The sequence below is a fragment of the Prunus avium genome, chromosome 3, assembly GCF_965620075.1.
Source record: "Prunus avium chromosome 3, drPruAviu1.hap1.1, whole genome shotgun sequence".
NCBI lineage: Eukaryota > Viridiplantae > Streptophyta > Magnoliopsida > Rosales > Rosaceae > Prunus > Prunus avium.
Genome location: NC_142286.1, coordinates 12,098,799 through 12,109,803, shown reverse-complemented (window position 1 = coordinate 12,109,803; position 11,005 = coordinate 12,098,799). Strand labels below are relative to the sequence as shown.

The window sequence follows — 11,005 nt, the reverse complement described above, 5'->3', positions numbered from 1 at the left end:
CTTACTTTTGTTATTATGTGATTTTATTTCTTTTATCGACTATCGTGCAGGAGTCTCTGGAAAAGTGCAGAGAGTATCCATTTTCAATCATTTGTCCAACACTTAATAGAATTATGCTCCAGGCTAGGTACTAGTAGAACATCTTTAATATATTTAGTTCCTTTATTACTTTCAATAGAGATTGTACCATTTCCTTTTGTCTCCGCCAATGTTCAATTTCCTAGTTTTACTTGGGATTTTACAGACTTGTCTATGTTGAAGAAGATGCTTTCATCTCCAGTCATGTGGTTACCACAACCGCTGTCAATATACCATTTCTTGTTGGTTCCTTCTAGTGTGGCTTGATGAGCATAAAACACATGCTCAGTCTTCTCACTTTTTTTTTAGTAATTGGCTTGATAGTTCTTGGTCCGACAGTCTTTTTCTATGTGCCCAAATTTTTTACAATTTCGACATTTGGGCTTGCCAAATAACCAACAATATTTTTCTAGTTGGTTCATATTTTAACTAAGGTCTAATATATCGAGAGTTTCGGAAATATCGGTGGTCCAAAAACACGAATATATTGATGGAAATATCGAGGAAATATCGATATTGATAAAAATTGAGTAAAAATCATGGAAATTTTGAGAAAAACTTGGAAATTTTTATAGAAACTTTAGATGATGTTTTTTTAGTCAATTGTTTATTATTTTAGAAAATATGTAGTAATTAGTGAAAGAAAATTAAACACACCAAAAAAATTTAGTTATAATAATTTACTTCAATATATTACATATGATAAGATATATGAGCTTGACAAAAAAACAAAAATAAAATATATGAGTAACTTAGTACCACATAGAAAGAATTCCTATTAAAGTTAAAACTTAGTATCACATATAATGAACAATATTAAAACCCAATAGTGAATAATAATACAACTCCATAATATATAACAAAAAAAAAAACAACGCCATAATAAAATAATAAATAACATTAAACATATGTCTAAATTTATCCTTATGGAATTTTTTTTTATATGAAAATTTATCCTAGATAATATTAGCTTGCAGAAATTTTGAAGACCATATAAATATTACACGTCATAGCTTTATTAACAAACTCATCCGCAGCGGGTTGGATAAGGCTCAGTAGGTGGATGGGAAAGAGAGGGTTTCAAATCCCCTTGAATGCAAGAGCGTGATTTCTCAACAATTTTCATTTATTTTTCAGTTTCATATCGCGATATTATCAATAATATCACGATATGTTGCCCAAATAATGCATGAGCGAGTAGGAAATTATCGATAATATCACGATATGTTGCCCAAAGGCGCTTTCAACTGAATTTTGATTTCGCCTACTCAGTCTTTTCTCATATACTTCAAGAGAGCTCATTAGTTTTGTCACTCACAAACTAGTTAAATCTTTTGTCTGTTCAATGGCAGTAACTAAAGAATCATACTTATCATGAAGACTTATAAGTATTTTTTCTACAATTCTTGAATAATTAATATTTTCTCCATAGGCTCTCAATTGATTAATTATTATTTTTATTTTGGCATAATAGTCTTGTGTGGTCTCAAAATCCTTCATTTTAATGTTTTCAAACTCTCTTCTCAAAGTTTGTAGTTTAACTGCACGTACCTTGGCGTTGCCTTGAAATTCCTCCTTTAAGGTATTCCATGCTTCCTTTGCAGTTGTGGCACCCATGATACTTGGAAAAATCATATCATGCAAGGGTTGTTGCAGGTCATATAAGGCCTTTGCATCGTTTTGTTGATCTTTCTTTAGTTGCCTCAACTGTTCCACGGTTGGATTTTCTGGATTATTGAAGCCACTATCAACTATGTCCCATAAATCTTGAGACATAAAATAGGTCTTCATTTTAATACTCCAGAAGTCATAGTTTACTCCAATGAAAATAGGAAGGGGGTCAGAGTTTTGGCTAGTGGTAGACATGATGGAGGACTAGATTGAACCAATGCCCAAGGTTGATCGGAACGAGCTCTGATACCACTGTTAGTTTAAGGGAGAAGAGGTTTAGAGAATGGTTGGTAGTGTTTAGGACAATAGCTTAACTTGGAAGGGAAAACTTTCGAAAGAGGTCACAAAGTAGTTTTATTCTATTGATTGAAGTAGGAAAGGTACAAAGCTTTAATACTTGAGTTTGATGATTGCTTGAGTTGGACTGCTGTAGTTTTTCAGCTTGATTACTTTGAGAGGCTATAGGCTTATTTATAGGGATGCTAAGTCGGCAACTTTGCTTTGGACAAGTCGGTTGCACAGTAGCAGACTTATCCAAAGTCATTTTCTAGATTTCTCTAGTTATAATTACAATAGATAATTATTAGATGGTTCTAGTAAGAGTTAACCATCTTTTACTTGATAATTCTCTCAATTATTCTAAAATTTTCTAGTTTTATCACACAAGTGTGCATTAATATTTAACAGTTGGGAAGAATATCTGTTTCTTCTTAAAACCCAGTGATTTTACCATTCCAAATTGATCAGGTATTGATAATCCAACAAAAAGAAACTGAAAAAGCTTTTCACAAATGGCTAAGTTTTCTTACAGCCACAGTACATATCTTATAAAGTATTTTACACATAACTTGTGTACATATCATAGTACTTACAAACCATATAGTCGGCATTGGTTTAATTTTACGCTAAGCAGTGGGGTAAGAGGCTTCCATAGCAATGCCACATAGACCTTCTTTTGCTTCAACATCTCTTTGCATCCTTATGTACCCCTCTTCACCCCATTCTGTACCCCATGAGTTTTTAACCAACCAATACTTAGTCCCATCATCGCTAACGCCATAACCAACAGCGGTAACCCCATGGTCAAGGCTCGTTCCACAGGCTCCTGTAAAGACACCACTTGAATAGAACTGGAAATCGGAACCTCCAGCATCGATGGCAACAGAAACTGGTTGATGAGCAACAGCGGTTAGAAGGGCTTTTTCGCTGTTTGCAGGCACATCTTCATAGCCAGTTATCTTGGCTGCAATACTTGCTGCCTTCTTAGTATTGCATGAACCATCAACACCATTGTAGGGGTAATTAGCTTCCGTACTAAGCCCATGGTTTTGTTGGATGAACTGAAAGGCATCATCCATCAAGCCACCCTCACAACCTTGGTCTTCACCGCTGGTGTCACAGTCAACTAGCTCTTGCTCAGACAAAGAGATCAGTTTACCAGTTGTAAGCTGAGTAATGCCTTCGGTCGCTGCCACTGCCGAAAAAGCCCAACAACATCCTATTTTTTTCATTGCAATTAATAGTAGTTAGAATAACATAAAAATATTACTAAACTCCAAAAGAAGAGTATATAGTGTTACTATAACTGATTAATAATAATGAACCTAGACGCTTAATTACCACATTGGCCTTGGTCCTTGATGGGGGTTACAGCTCCTTTCTTTCTCCAGTCCATTGTAGCTGGCACTGGCGCCTTAACATTTTCATATTTGAAAGAAGTCGTCTTTGTTGAACATTCATGCCCCTTGAATCCATTTCTTGAGGCTTTGAACTCTTCATTCGTAAGGTCTGCAAATTGATTAACACCTAACTTGTAGGGTTTGTTCACATCGTTATTGGATGATTCTATAAACACCACATTTTCTTTGAATATCTTGAAACGATTCTCCTTCTCATTAGCGTCGCTATATACGCGACCATAACGAGTCATCCATTGCTCGTATCTCCTGTACATAGATGCATCTTGGAGACTGCGAGAGGTGGCTTCACAAGACCAAGCCCCGAACATGAGGATCAAGCCGAAACCAATACATTTCCATAGCTCCATGATATAGCTAGTGTACTAGCTAGAAGCAGCTGGGGTTTGAATTTGATAAAGTAAATGATATGAGCAGGTGTACCGAAATGGTAGACTGGTCACAATTTATAGAGTATTGATTCTACTGAATGGCCATGCCATGCCCTCTCCGTGCCCCCAAAAATGATCTGCAATCTACGTGCCCTAGAAAATGCTCAGATATGGACCTCTAATTTTTAAAATATATAGCTCACATATTTGACCTCTAATTCATTTTGATATTATATACAAAATATATACACAATGGACCATCAACTATATGGGATCTTAAACTTAATTATTTCATATTATTATTGTTAAATTTTCAACAATTTGAAAATTATATGCACAATTCATTGACTACTGTTTTGTTATGTTCGAAGGTAACGAATTCTGCTAAGTTTGAGCCTATTTTTTGTTCATCCTGGTAAGGAAAATTGGCAGCTAGCCCTGTTACTCTTTTTGGGCCCTAAGTGTTAATGGGTGATTTAGCGTAGAGGTTATATGGACAATCACACACATTACACAGATTTATAGTGGTTCACCCATGAATAGGGCTACATCCACTGTAGAGCTTGGTATTTATTATGGATGGGTATTACATTATACATAGAGAGGCTTGAGAGCCTGAATACAAGAGGAAGAGGGAGAGCTTGGGTGTCTCCGGATATGCACCTCCAGAGGAGAAATTCGAGAGCCCCCTGATGGAGAGGGGTTTGTTCCCTTATATAGGCAGGAGATGAGGGACCACTTGCCATTGTTTAATGGGCAAGTGGCAAAGGCATGGGCTGTCAGGAGACATCCTCAGTGGGGTATGAGCTGGGCACGTGGGGAAGGCACGGGCTGTCAGGAGACCTGGGGTAGTGGCTTGGCTAGCACATATTGCTCGGGTATGACATATTGTTCGGGTATGACGTTTCGGGTAGGACATTTCGAGTAGGCCATATTAGCTTAGGCAGTATTGAAACGGGTAAGACATTTCGGGTGCGCCATATTGGCTTAGGCCATATCTGGTACGCCATTCCTGGTGGGCTATTTCTGGTAGGCCATTTCTGGTAGGACATTTCTAGTACCAACCAGTTATGTATAACAACAAGCCCCCAAGTTCTTAGTTGAGAACGAGTTCTTGACTGGGAACTTTCAAGTAATCATGTAAGCCATATTGGCTAGGAAATATCTGGTAAGCCACTCCTGGTGGGCTATTTCTGGTAGGCCATTTCTGGTAGGACATTTCTAGTACCAACCAGATATGTATAACAACAAGCCCCCAAGTTCTTAGTTGAGAACGAGTCCTTGACTGGGAACTTTTCAAGTCAATCTTTGTTTGGCTGAGTCGATGAGTCTGTTGTGAGTAATGAGCCTTAGCTGCAAATGGTTGGAGGTTAGGCAAGCTGTACACCTTTCGATGGCGAGTTCGTATAGGCCTTATGGCGAGCTAAATCATGGAGAATCAAGCCTTGGTAGGTCTTGGTGGCGAGGCGAGCCGTAATGGAGTTTACACATACAATTTTGCATTTATGACATAATGAAGATGTATGTAATGATGACGTGATGAGGATGTATGCGATGATGACGTGATGAGGACGTATGTGATGATGATATGATGTATGTGGCGATCATGTGAAAATGATATATGTTACGTGACACGCTACATACTAATTTACGGACGATATACCCTTTTTCGTCTCACTTTAGCCACGGCGGGACCTCGTCGTCTCTCTTTAAACCATGGTGGGACAAGTTGGCGGTGGTGGTGAGGCGAGCTGACATACAAGATGTCTCCCCAGCCCCCAAGTTCCTAGTAGAGAACTAGTTCGACTGGGACCTTTATGTAAGTTCTTTGTTGGCGGAGGCGATCAACCGGTGTTTTGGAGAGGGGAAGCTTTTGTTCCTTGGAGAATTAACCTCGCAAGGTGATCGGGTCCATATGCGACGTGGAGATTGAGCATACGAGGTGCTCGGGTCGGCTACGACATGGAGATTGACTATGAGGTGCTCGAGTTGGCTACGACGTGGAGATTTGAGCATGCATGGTGCTCGGGTAGACCATGCAAATTGGAGATTTGTCATGCAAATTCCTCGAGTAGGCCATGCAACGTAGAGATTTGCCGTGGAAGCTACTCGGGTAGGTCATGCGACGTGTGTTCGAGTCGGCTACGTCGTGGAGATTGAGCATGCGAGGCGCTCGAGTCGGCTACGACGTGGAGATTTGAGCATGCAAGGTGCTCGGGTCGGCTACGTCGTGGAGATTTGAGCATGCATGGTGCTCGGGTAGACCATGCAAATTGGAGATTTGTCATGCAAATTGCTCGAGTAGGCCATGCAACGTAGAGATTTGCCGTGGAAGCTACTCGGGTAGGTCATGCGACGTGTGTTCGAGTCGGCTACGTCGTGGAGATTGAGCATGCAAGGTGCTCGAGTCGGCTACGACGTGGAGACTTGAGCATGCAAGGCTCTCGGGTCGGCTACTCCATGTAGACTTGAGCATGCATGGCTCTCGGGTCGGCTACGCCATGTAGACTAGAGCATGCAAGGCTCTCGGGTCGGCTACGCCGTGGAGACTTGAGCATGCAAGGCTCTCGGGTCGGCTACGCCATGTAGACTTGAGCATGCAAGGCTCTCGGGTTGGCTACGCCGTGGAGACTTGAGCATGCAAGGTGCGTCGGCTACGCCGTGGAGACTTAAGCATGCAAGGCTCTCGGGTCGGCTACGCCGTGGAGACTTGAGCATGCAAGGCTCTCGGGTCGGCTAAGCCATGTAGACTTGAGCATGCAAGGCTCTCGGGTCGGCTACGCCGTGTAGACTTGAGCATGCAAGGCTCTCGGGTCGGCTACGCCGTGGAGACTTGAGCATGCAAGGCGCTCGGGTCGGCTACGCCGTGGAGACTTGAGCATGCAAGGCTCTCGGGTCGGCTACGCCATGTAGACTTGAGCATGCAAGGCTCTCGGGTTGGCTACGCCGTGGAGACTTGAGCATGCAAGGCGCTCGGGTCGGCTACGCCGTGGAGACTTGAGCATGCAAGGCTCTCGGGTCGGCTACGCCATGTAGACTAGAGCATGCAAGGCTCTCGGGTCGGCTACGCCGTGGAGACTTGAGCATGCAAGGTGCGTCGGCTACGCCGTGGAGACTTGAGCATGCAAGGCTCTCGGGTCGGCTACGTCGTGGAGACTTGAGCATGCAAGGCTCTCGGGTCGGCTACGCCATGTAGACTTGAGCATGCAAGGCGCTCGGGTCGGCTACGCCGTGGAGACTTGAGCATGCAAGGTAGTAAGTGGTGCCTTTCTATCCACACATGCGTAATACCGAGCCGATTTGTGGGCACATTGGAGTTGTGGTACCGAGCTGATCTGAGCACACTGGAGGTGTGGTGCCGAGCAGAGGTAGCAAAAGAGATAACTTATCTCTTCCGTTGAGCACGTGAGAGTTGACAAACACCATTTCTTTTGCCTGCTGCACTGTCTAAGCAGGGACAAGATGGAGGAGAGAGACCGTGAAGGCGGTTGTTCACGGTGGAGATGAGCTTCACTGTGGAGAAACGGCTTCACCGTGGAGAAGAGAGTAATGAGAACGACATAAACCTTTTGTGTCGTTTCCCACAGACGGCGCCAACTGTTAATGGGTGATTTAGCGTAGAGGTTATATGGACAATCACACACATTACACAGATTTATAGTGGTTCACCCATGAATAGGGCTACATCCACTGTAGAGCTTGGTATTTATTATGGATGGGTATTACATTATACATAGAGAGGCTTGAGAGCCTGAATACAAGAGGAAGAGGGAGAGCTTGGGTGTCTCCGGATATGCACCTCTAGAGGAGAAATTCGAGAGCCCCCTGATGGAGAGGGGTTTGTTCCCTTATATAGGCAGGAGATGAGGGACCACTTGCCATTGTTTAATGGGCAAGTGGCAAAGGCATGGGCTGTCAGGAGACATCCTCAGTGGGGTATGAGCTGGGCACGTGGGGAAGGCACGGGCTGTCAGGAGACCTGGGGTAGTGGCTTGGCTAGCACATATTGCTCGGGTATGACATATTGTTCGGGTATGACGTTTCGGGTAGGACATTTCGAGTAGGCCATATTGGCTTAGGCAGTATTGAAACGGGTAAGACATTTCGGGTGCGCCATATTGGCTTAGGCCATATCTGGTACGCCATTCCTGGTGGGCTATTTCTGGTAGGCCATTTCTGGTAGGACATTTCTAGTACCAACCAGTTATGTATAACAACACTAAGCATATATTTTTTAGCCATGAGGTATAGCCCCATTGTTGGAAAAATTGGCTCACCTTAGGATACAAAGTCCTCTTTTGTGTGCTATGGATTTCTACCTAAATTCCATGACATGGTTGACTCATTTCTAGAAGAATTTTGGAGTTGCCCATGTGAGTAAATATTGGCTTGCCATCTTTGTCAAAAATAGGTGACTTGTTTGGTGGCACAAAATGGTGGAATGTTTGGTAGCCATCCATGGTTAAGTTTGGTAGCCAACATTTGAATAGTGTGAGGTTGCATTCACACTCTTGCATATTTGGCTATATAAAGGGGTTTACCATGCAAGAAGAAAATCATGGCTTAAGAGTTCTCTAGTGTATCAAAGTGTAGAGCAAGGGGTGAGAGAGAAAAGAGAGCTTGTGGAGAGAATAGAGTTCTAAGGGGGTTTCTTTGTAAACCAAAGTTGTAACTTATTATTTCATTAGTGAATTTCTCAAGGGGATCACCAAGAGGATGTAGTCAATTGCTGAACCTCTATAAATTCTTGTGTCATTTTGTGCTCGGTTGGTTTCTCAAGTGTAGTGTGTGTGATTCATCCATAATTGTGTTTGTCACAAAGTCCATCAACAACAAGATCAAGGGGAGGGTGAGTTGAGTTTTGTGCTCAATTCACAACAAGTGGTATCAGAGCTGTGTTGGAGCAGCAAGTTGCTAGAATGTTGAAGATGGCAGGTGACAAGGAAGCTGAAGGTGAAAGTAGCTCTATGCTGCAGAGGCTGCCACAATCTGTCAACATGAAGGTGGAGTTAAAGCCCTTCACAGGGAAGGAGAACTTCACGCTTTGGCAAAGGAGGATGAAGTCAGCCCTTACACAACAACATCTCCATGTTGTGTTGATGGGCAAGGAAAAGAAGCCAACAGGTATGACAGATGATGAGTGGGGTGTACTTGACGAGTTAGCCAGAGGAGCCATCGAAAACTACCTCTCCGATGAGGTGCTCATCAACGTGTTGAAGGATACAGCGAAGCAAACATGGGAGAAGCTCGAAGAGATGTTTGCAGGGAAGTCGCTGTCCAACAAACTCTTCCTAAAGGAAGAACTCCTAAATCTTAAGATGGAGGAGGGAGGTAATCTAATGGAACATTTAAGTAGTTTCAATAGATGTGTTGCTGACTTGCAGAGAATGGAAGTTAATTATAGTACGGAGGATAAAGCTCTTATGTTGTTGACATCCTTACCTCCATCCTATAAACACTTTCGAACTACTCTTATGTTCGGAAAGGTCACTCTGGATTTTGAGCCGGTGGTGCAAGACATCATGACGCACCATAGGATGGCCCAACGTTCAGGAGAAAACCCTCAAGGCGAAGGTCTAGTTGCTAAGACCGAAGAGAGGGGCCGTTCAAAGAGGCGTGAAGGCAAGAAAGGCAGCAGAGGAAGGTCAAAATCCAAGGCAAAAGAAGGTTGTTTCGAGTGTGGGTCAAAGGAGCACTGGAAAAAGAATTGCCCCATATGGAAGGAGAAGAAGAACAAAGGGAAGAATGCAGCAAACACAGCTGAGGAAGTCACAGAAAGTGATGGTGAGCTTTTATGTGTTAATGGCAATGTTAAAACTAATGCATTTGCTAATTCTTCAAGGTGTTCCTCTTCCGATTGGATTTTGGATTCCGGGTGCTCATACCATATGTGCTTAAACAAGGAGTGGTTTGACACATATGAAAAAGAAGAATGTGGTGAAGTTATGATGGGGGATGGCTCAATTTGTAAAGTCAAAGGCACCGGTACAATCAAGGTGAAGATGCATGATGGGGCTGTTAGGACGCTTGGAATGGTAAGACACATTCCAAAGTTGCGTAAGAATCTCATTTCCCTTGGAACTCTTGATAAGAATGGTTATTCAATTAAAGCTAATGGAGGGAAACTCATAATCTCAAAAGGTTCACTTGTGGTTATGAAGGGAGAAGTTCAACCTAATTGTCTATATAGATTGTGTGGTACAACAATTACAGGTGGAGCAGCTGTATCCACAAGCAAGGACTCGAAGGATGAAACTCAGCTTTGGCATTTGAGGCTAGGGCACATGAGTGAGAGGGGCATGCAGGAACTACACAACAGAAAGTTGTTAAAAGGTGTTCAAAGCTGCAAGCTGGAGTTCTGCAAATTCTATACCATGGGAAAACAATCAAAAGTAGCTTTCAAGCAGCGAGATAAAGAGGAAGAAAGCACAGGTGTGCTAGATTATATTTACACGGATGTATGGGGGCCATCACCGGTTAAATCAATGGGTGGAGCTCGCTATTTCGTGACTTTCTTGGATGATTTTTCCAGGAAGGTTTGGGTCTACTTCATGAAGGAGAAATCTGAGGTCTTCACCAAATTCAAAGAGTGGAAGGCAGAAGTTGAGAACCTAACCGGAAGAAAGATCAAGATCCTAAGGAGTGACAATGGTGGTGAATATAAAGACAACAAGTTCCTTGAGTTTTGCAGAAACGAAGGCATTAAGAGGCACTTTACCGTGAAGAAGACGCCCCAACAAAATGGAGCTGCAGAGAGGATGAATAGAACTCTTATGGAGCGTGAGAGATGTATGAGGATTCATGCAGGATTGCCCGAATCATTTTGGGCGGAGTCAGTTAACCACGCTACCTATTTGGTTAACCGATCGCCGTCAAGAAATCTTGAGTTCAAATGTGCAGAGGAGGTATGGTCTAATAAGTCAATTGATTATACTAATCTTAAGGTATTTGGATGCAGTGCATATGCACTTATTCCTAGTGATGAAAGATCCAAGTTGAAGCCAAAGTCTCTTGAATGCATTTTCATCGGCTTTGAAAGTGGTGTGAAGGGCTACAAGCTATGGGATCCAGTGAACCAAAAGAAGATACTCAGCAGAGATGTTGTGTTTGATGAGAAGACCATGCCTATGAACAAAGTCAAGAATTCATATGCAAAGGAGGATGTTGTTGAGAAAGAAACAACCATTA

General features: G+C 42.6%; 1 protein-coding gene across 1 annotated transcript; it reads right to left on the bottom strand.

Annotated features, from left to right (window-relative positions):
• Positions 1–2,615: 2,615 nt before the first annotated feature.
• LOC110747231 (senescence-specific cysteine protease SAG39-like) lies at positions 2,616–3,859 on the bottom strand. Its single transcript, XM_021947439.2, has 2 exons — positions 3,370–3,859; positions 2,616–3,247 (listed from the first exon to the last, which is right to left on the bottom strand). Exons 1-2 carry the CDS (start codon positions 3,794–3,796, stop codon positions 2,655–2,657), a joined length of 1,020 nt encoding a protein of 339 aa, XP_021803131.2. The 5' UTR covers positions 3,797–3,859; the 3' UTR covers positions 2,616–2,654.
• Positions 3,860–11,005: the final 7,146 nt, after the last annotated feature.